The sequence below is a fragment of the Mus caroli genome, chromosome 11 (genome assembly GCF_900094665.2).
Source record: "Mus caroli chromosome 11, CAROLI_EIJ_v1.1, whole genome shotgun sequence".
Classification (NCBI taxonomy): domain Eukaryota; kingdom Metazoa; phylum Chordata; class Mammalia; order Rodentia; family Muridae; genus Mus; species Mus caroli.
In genome coordinates, this window is record NC_034580.1 from 97,411,391 (window position 1) to 97,426,827 (window position 15,437).

Genomic DNA, 15,437 nt, shown 5'->3' on the forward strand with positions numbered 1-15,437 from the left:
ACTCACTTTGTAGACCAGGCTGGCCTCGAACTCAGAAATCCGCCTGCCTCTGCCTCCCAAGTGCTGGGATTAAAGGCGTGCGCCACCACGCCCGGCTGAGAGACCTTGTCTTAACCCATCCCTGCCACAAAATTCTACCCTGAATACAGAGTAGATATAAATCAACATCAGAAAGAATGTACGATTGATCCTTAACATCCCAACCCAACCCTTACTGCCAGCACTTCTCCTCGGACTTCCATCAAATAGTAATTTTGTCATTTTGAAAATAGACACCAAAATCTGAAGAGAGACTTAGGCTTAGGAAGAATATAATTAATTTTTCTTTTAAAAATATCTGACAGCCTATTATGATCTAAACACTGGCAAAACAGGACTGACTGAAAGAGATAAAGCATGTGCCCTAACAGAACTAACCGTGGTAGGCGATGTACGGCTGACCTAAGTGCAGCTCCATCTGAGAGACTGAGTGTGTTATCTATGGCCATCGCACCTGAGCACACTGCGGTTGGGAGCTAAGCAGGATGGGGGCTGACTAGCATGTGGGTGGGAGAACAAGGCAAAAGGTGGTAAGACGTTGACAGCAGATGTCTCATAAAAACTTCCAAGGAAATAACTTCATAGACAGTCATAAACTACAAACACCCTTAATCTCTGAGTCAACTCTCCAGCCCTTATTCTTAAATTAAAAAAAAAAAAAAAAAAAACCCAAACAAAAAACAAGTAATTAATGGATTGATTAGAGAAAGAGTGCGTGTATGCCAGAGTTCATGCTTGGAGGCTAGAGGACAGGCTGAAGAGTCAGTTCTCACCTTCCATCATGGGTCTTGGGAACCAAACTCAGGTCTTCAGCTTGACAGCAACTTTACCTGCTCAGCCACGTCAGGCAAGATGCCTGATTTATGTGGTACTGTCAAGCGAAGTCAGAGGCCTTGTGTCTACTTAGTAAGCACCTCTAGTCCCCAAACACATTAGTATATTTTTCTATTGGTGAATGGTTTCATAGAAATATTACTTACATATTAATTTCTACCTTTTCCTGCCATGTTGCTTCCAACCACCCATGAGTACAGAAATTATGTACCTTTTGGTTATCTCATTCTTACACAAAGGACATTGTGAAGGCCCTTTCTTCTGGTTAAGAAGTTTCAGCATACAAAATCTATAAATTAGAAAGAGAGGAAGAAAGAAAACCAATTTAAGTTACTTTTTTTTTCTTTTATAGAAAGAACACTCAAAAGGCAATAGCCATGAATGCCTTTAAGAGTCATTTAAAGAGTAATGGCAGGTAAATTACAACCAATGATTGTTCAGTAATTATTTTTAGATGCTGCATAAGCAGAAAAATCAAATGATATAAGAAATGACCTATGAAAATTGCACTTACCTGCATATGACTTACTGTTATGATCAAGTAAAACACTAAAAAAATTAATGCAGCATATTTAATGATATATTCATAATTACTTCATGCTGCATAATCAGATATAAATGCTTAAGTAGTTAATATAAAATGGTTATATTAGTTTAAAGGCTCAGGACCAGGTGCCAGATACATATATATATATATATATATATATATATATATATATATATGTATATATACACACACACACACACATACATATATAAACATGCGTGCCAGTATGTGCCTGTGTGTGTGTGTTGTGTATGTGTGTATGTATTAGAGATAAAGTGCTTGTCTAGTATACATAAACCCCAGGTTTGTTTTTTTGGACCAAGTAAACAAAAACTCTGCATCTCACTACAGATCCACAGTAACTAAAATCATATCATTCTACTCTGGCACGGTGCGCACGCCTTTAATCCCAGCACTCGGGAGGCAGGGGCAGGTGGATTTCTCTGAGTTCAAGGCCAGCTTGGTCTACAAAGTAAGTTCCAGGACAGACAAGGTTCTACACAGAGAAACTCTATTAAGAGAGAGAGAAGGGGCGGGGGTGGGGGGGGGGAGGAAGGGAGAGGGAGAGAGAGACTGAGATAAAAGAAAAGATAATCTTGTTGTGAAGCTACATGTGTGGTTAGCATTTGTAAAGGTTCTTTGAATTCAAAGCCAGCCTGATCTAGAGAATGAGTCCCAGGATGGCTAAGACTCTTTTTTTGTTTGGTTGCTTTTTTTTTCTTTTTTTTTTTGAGACAAGGTTTTTCTGTGTAGCCCTGGCTATTCTGGACTCACTTAGTAGACCAGGTTGACCTCAAACTCTGAGATCCACCTGCCTTTGCCTCCCAAATTCTGAGATTAAAGTGCAGGCCACCACACTCAGTGATAGCCAGGGCTCTTAATCCAATCATTCTCCACTTTATTTTTTGAGACAGGATCTCTGACTGCACCCGGGGCTTGTTGATTTGGCTATAATAACTAGCTAGCAAGCCCAGGGACCCTCCTATCTCTCCTTCCCCAGCCCTGGGATTCCAGGCACACACAGCCATGCTTAGCTCTGGGTCCTGGGCACATAAAGACCTTAGTTTTGTATGGTGCATACTTTGGCAACTGAGTCATTTCCTCAACCCAAAAGTCACTCCACACACAAAAAGGAACTGGAATGGATCATGGACAAGCAGTAGAGATTCAGTGGTGATAATTAACGATGTGACTCAGGCACACAACTAACTCATAACTGGTACCACTCCAGATAGAGTAAGTGCCAAAGCAAAGGAAAATCCTTGCTATTTTAACGGACATGATAGGGCAGGGAATAAAAAGCAGATACCAACATTAATGAAAACCAAGAAAGATGAAAGAAATTGAAAAGTTAGTGATAATAGTGAACCAGGAGACAAATGTAGTGTATGGCCAAGTCTCTTAACATATATTTCCCTCTTTTTAAATTCCTTATCTTTAAATGCTTTATTCAGTAGTGTTGGATAGGGCTAAGAGAACAGCAAGCTCTTACAGGATGCTGTTGCTACTGACCCATAAACTCCCTGAGGAGTAAGCTTTAAGAATTGCACTATCTGGTAAAACAGCTCCCAGACAGATGCGCCTCCTGAGCACTTGCAATGTGTCAGCCTGAACTAAGGTACAGTAAATATGGAACACATGGGCACATGGAGTCTGTAACTCTCACTCCTGGGAGTAAATGTTTTCGCTTACAATTTTAGTTCATAGCTGGCTGGCTCCAGTGCTCTGGGCCAGAGGCAAGGTAGAAATATCAAGGCAACAGGGACGGTGGAATTGTAGAGGGGACAACACAGAGACAGTGGAGGGGAGGAAAACAGAGGAGGGGTAAAGAACCATGAACAAGACAGAACCCAGTAGACTATTACCTCAAATTAGCCCTATCTTAGAATGTTCCCATCATGTCCCAAAATGCCATTAAGAGGACTAGAAATATGGCTCAGCAGTTAAGGGCTTGGATTGCTGTTATAAAGGACCCGAGTTCAGTTCTCAGCACCCACAGATAGCTCAAAAATGCTTGGAACTCCTACTCCAGGGAATCCAACACCTTCCTCTGGCCTCCATGGGCATCTACACTCATATACACATGCTCTGACATGACCCACATGAGTGCACATGATGAAAAATAAAATCGAAAAAAGAAACTGTTCCTACACAATATATAGTTTAACATGTAGAAGCCAGACGGCCAGAAAGTTGTTAAATAACAATAACAAAAATTACTATTTCCATTATTCTTGCTTCCTGGGTCAGGATGTGAGCTCTACTGTTCTAGCACCATGCCAGTCACACCCCCTGCCAGGCCCCTGCTGTGATCCCGGCGTCCATTTGGAACTGTAAGCCACAGTTAAACGCTTCCTTCTATAATCTCTCTTGGTTACAGTGTTTTATCCCAGCCACAGTAACTAAGACAAGGTGTAAGCTATCATGACTGATTTAGATGCCCTCACTCAAAGGCTAGATGCTGTGGCGCACACCTGTATCGTCAGTATTTGGGAAGTAGACGCAGGAGGACCACAGGAAGCTCAGAGCCCATCTGGTCTACATATCGAGCTCAAATCTACTCAGGGACACACAGTTGAAAAAACAAAAGAAGAAAAAAAAAAAAGGAAAACATAACAAAGCACCCCTGTGAAGCATCTCTGTCAACAGTTGCAGGCTAACCCTAAGATTCATTTTGAATTTCATAGACTGCTAGAACTATAATATCAGAAACTGTTTAAACAACAAAAAAGACCAAGATTCTTATCAGCCTTCCCTCAGAATGGGTGAGATAGGTCTCATGGATACCAAAATCTTTGGATACTCAAGTTCCTTACATAAAAAGATACATAGTTTACTTAGAATAGGTAATGTAATAAAATATAAATGATCCAGGGCTGGAAAGATGGCTCAGTGGTTACAAGGACTTGCTGCTCTGGCAGCCGACCCGAGCTTGCTTCCCAGCATCCACACTGGACAGCTTACAACTACCTGTAACGCCAGCTCCTGGAGATCCAACACATACATGCATACATTCACATAAGCAAAGATACACACGTAAATAGAAATTTATTTGTAAATTAAATGATACATGGCTATGATTTTATATACTTTAGGGAAAAATGAAAAGGAGAAAAGGTTTGTGTATGTTCAATGTAGATGCAATTTGTTTCCTGATTTCCAGGATATTTTCAACCCATGGGTGATTCATTCAGCCAATATATAATCTCTAGATATGGAGGGCTACATGTGACTGGAATTACTGATATGAATGAATTGTAAAATAAATATATATTGTTCAGATCCCTGTTTTCATCAACACCACAAAACTCACACACTGCACCTCCTACTCAGGAAGAGCGCACGGTCACTTAGGAGTGAACGGAGACAAGAAGGGGGTGATGGCTGAAACGGAGCTGCTCATTTCACAACTGCTTTCAACCTACATTCACCCTTGGACACCAAAATCCAACAGAACCTCGTACAACATGGCTATGTGATTTTGTTTGTTTTTGTTTTTCGAGACAGGGTTTCCCTGTATAGCCCTGGCTGTCCTAGAACTCACTCTGTAGACCAGGCTGGCCTCGAACTCAGAAAGCCACCTGCCTCTGCCTCCCGATTGCTGGGATTAATGGCGTGCACCAGCACGCCCGGCGGCTATATCATTTCTTATGCACAGATAAACTATGTGACAACTTTATCAAGAACGATGGCTACAGCCAATATACATGAGGAATTCCTAGGTGTTCCCTGAGGAAACAAGACTAGTTTTCTCGTCATTTAACTGAAGAAACAAATGCTGTGCAGTGAAGAACACGTGCAAAAGCTACTAATGGATCTACAAAATCATTCACTTACTTGCAAAATATGTGGTCACATTTTGTGGAAACAGGTTCTTTGATCAGTTCCAAACTAGAAAGGAAGAATAAGTGTGGCTTAGTAGTTGTTTATACACAAACAAACACTTGTTTTTGGTTAAAGAGGTTCAGCTTTAAGTTGCTGTACCTGAGCCTGGATATAGATTTAGGACAGTGGTTCACAACCTGTGTGGGTCGTGACCTCTTTGGGGGTTGAATAAACCTTAGACCATTGGAAAACACAGATAACGCAGATATTTACAACTCACGACAGTAGAAAAATTATAATCATAAGTTAGCAACAAAAATAATTTTATGGTTGAGGGTCATCCCCAACATTAGGAATTGTATTAAAGGTCAAAGCATTAGGAAGGTTGATAACTGTAATATTCAAAATGAATTTAAGACCACCCAGTACCTTCCCCCTTCGAAAAGGGCTTTCCAAACTGTACTAGCAGGCCAAGTGCAGAGCCAGATAAGGAAGCTGGCTGACTAAACAAATGTAAAAACAGTTTTAGCAGTCAAAATGACTGAGCCTACAAGCTGCCAAAACAATATTAGCTGTCCTCAGAGAAATAACCATAATAAGATTAGCAATTCTCCTGCCCCCACCCCCCGCCCCACATTGCATTCTGACAAAGACCAAAAACCACCCTGACCTTGTTGTGAGAGTTCCCCTAACGTTAAGAGCTGTGGCGTTAATAGCTGATCCATAAGTTCAAACTGAATTACTGCTTTGCTGACCAAATCATAATAACCCACCATGGGGGCAAGCAAAGTGAGTCAGTAGGCCAAACGGTTACTTAGTCACCATACAAACCAACCAATGCCTGAAAGGGTTACTTGCTACACCAATGAAACTCTGTTGCTCAAATCTGCCCCTTACAAAGGTATAAAAAGTGTGTTCTCTCTTTGTTCTGGGTCTCTCCTCTGGCCTGCGTGCTGGGAGGGAAGTCCCCAACATGTTGGATCAATAAAAATCCTCATGTGGGTTGCAGCGATGGCGGCAGTCTTTGTGGTTCTTGTGAGTAAGGGTCTTTTGGCGAACTCCAACAGAACCACTATTTTAGAATAATTCAGTATCAAAGGTCTGCCCTGCTAGGAACAAATTGCAGAGGAGAAAATTTGATCCTGTGGGTGTGCTGGTGCCTCCACCCCTGGAGAGGCAGAAAGGAAGCAGGTGGATTCTGAGAGTTCAAGACCTGTCAGGCTTCCACACTGAGACCCTGCCTCAAAGGAAACAAAACAAAAGATCCGTTCATCAGGCACTCAGAAAGCAGACAGAAATACCGGTCTCCTCAATGCTCTGGATTACTGCCAGCATCTATAAGATTAAGTTGGGAATGAGGCTCAACAGCAGAGCACCTCCCAACCAAGTTCAAGGCCCTGGCTTGACAACTGATACTTCTTTCACATTGGTTATTTTCACTCTGTCAGGCATCATTTCCAACGCATATCCTGAATCTTAACTAGACTCTACAAACACACACACACACACACAAATTGTCCTTAGTGTGGTAGTGTAGTCCCACAATTCCAGAACTTGAAAAATAGAAGCAGGAGAATGAATTTGAATGAATTTGGGTCATCCTGGACATACTGAAAGTTCAAGGCCACCCTTGAACCCTCCACCCCCAGTCAAACCAGTGGCTGAAAAGATGGGAGATGGCTCAGCAGTCAAGAGCATTTGCTAGTCCTGCAGAGGACCTGACCAGTCCCCAGCACCCGCATCACGTAGCTCACAACTGTCAGGAGCTATAGCTCTAGAGGACCTGATACATTTTCCTGGGCTATCTAGGAACCTAAACACATGTGACATACCTTGATATGGACAGTCACACACACAAAACCCTTAAAAAAAAAAAAAAAGACAGAAAGGTTTGCTTTTTTTTTTTTTTTTTAAGATTTATTTATTTTATTGTATGTAAGTACACTGTCGCTGTCTTCACCAGAAGAGGGCATCAGATCTTGTTACGGATGCTTGTGAGCTACCATGTGGTTGCTGGGATTTTGAACTCAGGACCTTTTGGAAAAGCATTCAGTGCTCTTAACTGGTGAGTCATCAATCCAGTCCCCTGAAAGGTTTGCTTTATAGCAAGCTTTCCCTTAGTTATAATTTAAAAAAGAAAAGAAAAGAAAAAGACTGACTTTTGTGAGGACGTGTGCCTGTGGGTATATGTGGGCACATTTATGCAATGTCCTTGGGTGCCAGAAGAGGGTGTCAGATTCCCTGAAACTACAGGCTGTTGTGAGCAACCTGATGAAGGTGCTAGAAACTGAACCTGCGTCTCTGAAAGAGCAGCAAGTGCTTTTAACCACTAAGTCACCTCTCCAATCCATTGTAAGTTTTTACTTGCTTGCCTTTTAATTGTGTGTGAGTACATAAGTAGAGGTCGGGGAGTGTACTGGCTGGTTTACTGTCAACTTGACACAAACTGGAGTTATCAGAGAGAAAGGACATTCAGGTGAGGAAATGCCTCCATGAAATCCAGCTGTAAGGCATTTTCTCAATTAGTGATCAAGGGTGGAGGGCCCCTTGTGGGTGGTACTATCTCTGATCTGGTAGTCTTGGGTTCTATAAGAAAGCAAGCTGAGCAAGCCAGAGTAAGCAAACAAGCCAGTAAGAAACATCCCTCCATGGCCTCTGCATCAGCTCCTGCTTCCAGCCCTGACTTCCTTTGGTGATGAACAGCAATGTAGAAAGTGTAAGCTGAATAAACCTTTTCCTCCCCAACTTGCTTCTTGGTCATGATGTTTGTACAGGAATAGACACTCTGACTAAGACAGGGAACAACCAAGTGAAGTTAGTCCTCTTAGCACCTTTATGAGTGTTTTGTTTTTTTCCTCTTTTTTCGAGACAGGGCTTCACTCTGTAGACCTGACTGTCCTGGAACTCACTCTGTAGACCAGGCTGGTCTCGAACTCAGAAATCTACCTGCCTCTGCCTCCCACATGCTGGGATTAAAGGCGTGTGCCACCACTGCTCAGCTATGAGTGTTACCAACTAAGGTCACCAGGCTTGTGAGCCATCCCACTGGCACATCCATGAGTTTTTAAATGTAGAAGATTTTTAGTCAGTATTGCTCCATCCCCCCAGAATCTGAATCATCATCCCTTTGTACAGTGTTAAATACCTTTGTGTGTTACTGGGTACTAAACCCAGCCTAGCTCTGCTTTAGTCCAGTATATCCAGGCTGTACTCATAACTGCTAACAGATCAGTAGAAGTTTGCCATGAAATCGGGTGCTAGGCTATAAAAGTGTCTGTGTTCCAGTAACATTAAATTGACTTACTATGGCCCCAGAGCTAACAAGCAATGATGCCTGTCACCCCACTCCACCGATTCTGTGTCACTATGTAACTCAGGCTGGCTTTGAACTCATAACTCAGTTCTGAAATCCTGGTATTCTAGGTATATGCCACTATATCAAGCTGGCAATTTAGACATACCACAGCAAGGGCATAAAATGCTCCTTTAAATGAAAAGGTAAAAGTTCATCAAAGGTAGGTATGCACTGAGAGGGGGGAGTGGAAAAACACCATAGTGTATGCAGGGTTCAGTATTATCTGAGGTTACAAGACACCCTTTAGAGATCTTGGAGTGTATGTACCCTAGCCATGGTTATGTGAAGCCTAGTGTATATATTTTCGATTGCCTCGCAGTACTTAAAAAAATGTACTTATGTACTGTGTATGTACTGGGCGATATGTGAGTGTGTGCACTTGCCATGGTGCACATGTGGAAGCCAGAGAACAATCTGTGCGTCCTAAGGATCAAACTCAGGCCATCAGGTGGTAAGTGCCTTTACCTGCTGAGACATCTTAACAGCCCACCTCACAGCGCTGTGTTGGCATGGATTGGGATTGACTTTTTAAAACTGAGTAGGACAAGTTCAAGCATTTGCACAAATAAAATAGGAAAACGAGCTGCACAAACTTATCATCCAGAAGGAAGAAATGTGCTAGAAGGAAAATCTAAATAGGACAAAAGGACACAGCGCAGTGCACATGAGCAGGTCTATATAGAACGGCACAAAAAATACACAAACAAGGAAGTGACGTCAGAGGACAGCTGAGTCATAAGGGACAAACTGCAATCACTGGAGAAGGAGCAGAGACAGCAGAGAAGTGAAGCTGAGCAGGACCGTGCCTGGTGGTAGCACATGCCAGCCACTCTGCTGAGAGGGCATCATGGAGGCCTGCAGTAGAGGACAGAGGTAGCTGGGAGCCCAGCCAGGCAGGAAACTCGTCTATTGTCTGTACTTTATTCTGTGTGAGATACAGACACTGAGTTCTAGTGGTAAGGGCCATGTAAGACACTAAAGAGATGACTTGCTAGTATGAGAGAAACACAGTCCCTTTGTTACATGTAGAACAGGATCACAGGAAAGGCTGGGAGGGAAGAGCCTGCCCAAAGGGGCTTAGTAATGTAGGGCTTGTGGTAATAGGATGGGGTCCTGACGATGCAGAGGGCAACGACCACACCTGACTAAGCCTAAAGGCTGGAGCAGAACAACCTGAGCCAAGCTTTCTACCTGAACCTTAGTCCCCCTTGGCAGTCTTGTGGGGTCACTGTGAGAATACAATGTCCACAGAGGAGGCTGCTCTGCTACTGCTTCTGAGACAGGCTAGACACCAAAGGAAGTTCTTTGTAAAAGAGAAATTGGATTGAGTCATGATACCAGATGGCTTTCATTCTCACCACTGACTCAATTCTGAAATAATTATATTTCAGTATGGTAATTATGATCCAAGCTATATAAACACACTGTAAACACCAACTCTGAACAGATGAAAACTCCCATATGTAAAAAGGTAGTGACTGTTGTAGAAAGAGCTTGGAGATGAATAGGAATGAAAATCGGAAAAAAAAAAAATTAAAATGTTTCTCTTCTAGCTTCTGATAAGAGTAAATGTTTACTACAAAATTCAAATGTTTTAGACACTTTTCGTGCCACACAGTATTTTCAGCCTACTGCGTATCTGTACTTTTGAGTTTTAACAGGATGAATCACTGGGAACAGCATTTAGATTTAGATTTGGGGGGGGGGAAACAAAACAAAACAAAAAAAACCCAGAACTACTAGGTACCCATTTCAGCACTTAAAAAATGTTACAGTCACATTTAAAAAGGTAAAAAGAGCCAGCCAGCCAGTCATGACCTAGGCTTTTAACACCAACAAACAGGCAGAAGCAGGTAGATCTGTGAGTTCAAGGTCAATCTGGTCTACAGGGCTAGTTCCAAGACAGCTAGGGCTACAGGAAGAGAAATCCTGTGGGGGTGGGGTGGGGTGGGGGGAACAAACAAACAAGCAAAAAGCAAAACAAAACAACTTCCCCCACCCGATACACACACATCAAGGATTAACAAACACCATAAGGACCTGCCACAGAGTCAGGTATAGTAGTGCATATTGGTTGTTCCAGATACTTGGGAGGCTGATGGGAAGAACAACTTTTGTTTTATTTTTTTTCTAGGTGGGTAGGTAGATTTATTTATTTATTTTTATTTTGGTTTTAGACAGGGTGTCTATGTAGCCCTGGCTGTCCAGAAATTTGCTACATAAACCAGGCTGACCTCCAATTCAGAAATCTCCTTGGATCTGTCTCCCAATAGCTGCGATAAAAGCTCCAAGTAACAGTTTTTAGTTCTAATCAGTTATCATTAAGAACTAACTGCATGGGCTGTGCGTGTAACTCAGAAGGAGAGTGTGCCTATAGGATTCGTTTCCTATTCCTTCTTCCTATACAGAGGAAGAAGGTTCACATAACTAAAATTCACCCAGGTAGGTTGGGACTGTAGGTGTAAGGCAGCCGACCATGAAAAGGCCCTCAGTTCAATCCCAAGAACTGGAAAACAAAACAAATCAAACACACACACTCACACACACATAGGTTGAACATCCCACTATAGAACATTCTATATAAATGATCTTAAGCTTTAAAAACAACTAGTTTTAAAATTATTAAAAGCAAATCTGGTATGGTGGCATATACCTTTAATCCCAACACTAGGAGGCAGAGGAGTGGGCCTCTGAGCAGTAGAGGCTAGCCTGGTTTACACAGTGAGACCCCATCTCAAAACAAAAAGCAAGCCTAAAGCTTGCAAATGCACACCCATAATTCTAGCATTACGAGGCTGAGATAGGGCGACTGAGACCTTTGAGACCCCGTTTCAAGGAGAACAAGAAAGTGCACTAAGAGGCCAGGAACATTGAACAACTGAAAATTTAGCAGTAACTTTCTTCCTTGCATCTTTAGTTTGTATGTATCTGAATTATTTTATTTTATTTTATTTATTTATTATATGTAAGTACACCGTAGCTGTCCTCAGATACTCCAGAAGAGGGCATCATATTTTGTTACAGATGGTTGTGAGCCACCATGTGGTTGCTGGGATTTGAACTCGGGACCTTCGGAAGAGCAGTCGGCACACTGAGCCATCTCACCAGCCCATGTATCTGATTTTTTTTTTTTTTTTTGGTTTTCAAGACAGGGTTTCTCTGTGTAGCCCTGGCTGTCCTGGAACTCACTTTGCAGACCAGCAGGCTGGCCTCAAACTCAGAAATCTACCTGCCTCTGCCTCCCAAGTGCTGGGATTAAAGGCATGCGCCACCACCGCCCGGCCTGAATTTTTAACTGATGGTTTAATTTGCCAGAATGAGAAAGTACATTACACTTTTATGACTGAGTCCCACGGGAATGTAAAATAAATGGACCCAAATGGCACGTTACTGAAGACTTTTTGATCACTGTTTATAATTATCCTCAGTAGCTTAGGCTTCTCACAGCCCATCTTTCTCTTGAAGTGTTATTTCTGCCTCTGTGGCTTTGATATTTCTTAGACTTGGTTGTAAATCTCACTAGGACTTGTTTTTCTTTAGCTGCAATGCTGTAGAGTGGCTGGCACTTTGAAATCTTGTCTCTGGAAGCACACACATCTACCTAAACCTTATTAACTTGACTCTGAACATAAATAACAACCCCATGAAGCATAGAGGCAAATTTAGTTGCATTTATCCATCGAAGCTAAACAAAAACAAAAACCACAAAACACAACCCCCCTAAACAAACAAGCACCCTAACTGATTAATTAAAAAGATATTTTTTGACATGTTGGTGTATGTGCATACTTGTGGAGGTTCCAGACTGATGCCCTCCTTGCTTTCCACCCTAAGCATTGAGATGGGCCTTTCACTTGAACCTAGAGCTGTCATTGCCAGTCTAGCATTTAGGGGGTGCTGGGGATCCAAACTTTGGTCCTCATGCTCTCATGGTAAAAGTTTTCCCACCGAGACATCTATCTCTCCAGCCCCCAACTTCTAAATGCTGTGCTCTAATACCGTATTATTAAAGAATATTTAAAAGCTGGGCACAGTGGCACATGCCTTTAATCCCAGTAAAAAGCAGACAGATCTCAGTGAGTTTGAGGTCAGTCTGGTCTACACAGTGATTTCCAGGACAGCTAGGGTTACATACTGAAACCCTGTACAGAAAAAAACAAAAACAAAACAACACAACAACATAGCAACGAGTCCCCAAGTTAACCCCCAGCACTAAAATAAATATATAAAGTATTAAGAACTAATTTCAGGGGCTGGAGAGATGGCTCAGAGGTTAAGAGCACTGACTCTTGGTTAAGGGACTGTTCTTCTGAAGGTCCTGAGTTCAAATCCCAGCAACCACACAGTGGCTCACACCCATCTGTAATGAGATCTGACGCCCTCTTCTGGTGTGTCTGAAGACAGTGTACTTACATATAATAAATAAATAAAATTTTAAAAAAGTTTTTAAGAACTAATTTCAAATTTAAGTAGGGTATGACAGTACATGTTATTAATTCTAGCACTTTGGAGGCAGAGACAGGAGGATATCTGTGAGTTCAAGGCCAGCTTGGCATACATGGTGAGTCCTAGGTCAGTCAGAACTACACAGGAAGACTGTCTTGAAAAAGAATAAATAAAAAACTAAAAAATTAAAAAGATTTAAAAGAGGGGGGGAAGTATGCTCAGAGATTAAGAGCACTAACTGCTCTCCCAGAGATCCTGAGTTCAATTCCCAGCAACCACATGGTGGCTCATGAAAAAACCCCAACTTACTTAGTTTATTGAATGTCTACTATATCTTAGATACTAATTACTACAGATAATATAAACTTCTGTCCCAAAGGAATTTATGTTCTCTGGGGAAGGAAGGAAGATGACTAAATTACACAGTATGTCATATAGTAAAGAATGATAGAAAAAAAATTAAAGGATCCATGTCTAAGAAGTTGGTTTAGGAGGCTGCAGAGATGGCTCAGTGGTTAAGAGTCCTGGCTGCTCTTCCAGAGGTCCTGAGTTCAATTCCCAGCAACCACATAGTGGCTCACCACCATCTGTAATGCGATCCGATGCATGCATGTCTGTGTGAGGATGTCAGATCTTGAAGTTACAGAGTTGTAAGCTGCCATGTGGGTGCTGGGAATTGAGCTCAAATCCTCTGGAAGAGCATTCTCCAGCCCTTGCCTTGGATTTTTAACATTCCTTATGCCAGAGGATTCATTTTCCCCGAGTATCCATTTCTTTATCATCTATCTTTGGGGCTGAAAACTGAACTTGGAGCCTAAAGCTATTCATCAAGTTTCTCTACTTCCAAGCAAAAAGAATCAGGGTCATCTGTAGCCCAGGCTAGCCTCACAGTCAGAGATGACCTGATTCCCGCTCCTCAAGTCTCACTCTTCTGGTGGGATTATAGATGTCAGCCACTAGGTCCAACTATACAGTGATGAAAACTGAACCAAGGGCTCCCGGTGTGCTAGCTAAGCCATTATACTAGCTACATTCTGAGCCCTAGTGCACAAAATTCTAAAAAATCACAAAATCACACACTAAAACCTCATTTCCACAGGTCCTAGTAGGCCTGAGAAGAACTCACTGAGAACACAAGAGAATTTTCTAGGGTAATGGAAACATTTCCTATCTTGGAGGTAAGAGTTATGCTTACACAGATAAACACTGGTCAAAACTCACTCTTTTAGCCAGGTGTGGTAGTGTATATGCCTAGAACCCTAGCACCCAAGAGGCTGAAGCAGGAGGATCTGAGTTCAAAGCCAGCCTGGGCAAGATGGTGAGTTTGAGACTGATTTGGTCTAATCAAATCTAGTGTAACCCCCAACCAAAAACAAAAACAAAAAGCAGGAAAGTGGAAAGGACTGAATAGATCAAAAGATCAGGCCTCAATTAATTTCATAGAAAGAGAAATTTCAAACCTCATTCCACACAGGACTTTCTAAAAGCTTTGAGGACAGGGGCATTCTCATGTAAATTTACAGGACAGGTTTTGGCCCTCAAAGGTTGACAAAGGCCCTCACAAACCCCAAGCATGCTATTGTTATTCTGATGCTAATTACCAGAGTCATTAATTCTAAGAGATCAGGCTGGTCCCACCCCTGGAGAAAAAGCCAGAATCCTGCCCTGAGGAAGAACACAGCAAGTCAGGCTTTGCCTGGACAGGGTGGAGGGGTGGCAGGGTGAAGACCACCTTTCTGTATTTTTAAAACTCTTCAGTGATGAAAAATACAAAATCCTTTTAATATAGAGTGTTTTTCTCTACTCTCTTAAGCCTCTTCTACTCGTTTGCATGAAAGGTAATCACATGAAGAATTTCAGCTGAGCAAACTCTTGACTTACCAGATTGGACACTCTAAGATTTTCTGCATAGCATGAAGGACACTTTGTACTTCTTGAATTCGAGCGGCAGATAAATCCATTTCTTCCAGTTCCAGTGAACTTTTAACACAAATTTTAAAACACATGCAATTAAACTACATTAAAAAGCTTTTAAATACAGTAGCTTTCCTTACCAACATTCTTTCCCTTTTTGAGACGTCATGTAACCCACACTGGCTTTGTACCTTATGTACTCAAGGCTAGTCTTAAACCTCTGATCCTCCTGCCTCCACCCACTTAGTGCTGGAATTACTGAAGGTAAGTCACCCCCATCCACGCTTTTTGGAGGAGTTCTCACTCTGCAGCCCACACACATCTGGAAATAATTATGCAGCCCAGATTAGCCTCCAACTTGAAGCAATCACCCTGCCTCAGCCTTCTGAGTACAGGGTTTTTTTTTGTTTTTTTTTTTAGATTTATTTATTATACGTAAGTACACTGTAGCTGTCTTCAGACACTCCAGAAGAGGGC

General features: G+C 42.0%; 1 protein-coding gene across 1 annotated transcript in view; it reads right to left on the bottom strand.

Moving 5' to 3' along the window:
• Brca1 (BRCA1 DNA repair associated) overlaps positions 1 to 15,437 on the bottom strand; it is a 61,771-nt gene that overhangs the window by 43,735 nt on the left and 2,599 nt on the right. Inside the window, exons 2-4 of the mRNA XM_021176032.1 lie at positions 14,928 to 15,026; positions 5,258 to 5,311; positions 1,085 to 1,162 (exon numbers count right to left, since the gene is read on the bottom strand). Of these exons, the coding sequence (XP_021031691.1) occupies positions 1,085 to 1,162; positions 5,258 to 5,311; positions 14,928 to 15,007 (212 nt within the window). The 5' untranslated portion in view covers positions 15,008 to 15,026. The remainder of the gene's footprint in view (positions 1 to 1,084; positions 1,163 to 5,257; positions 5,312 to 14,927; positions 15,027 to 15,437) is intronic.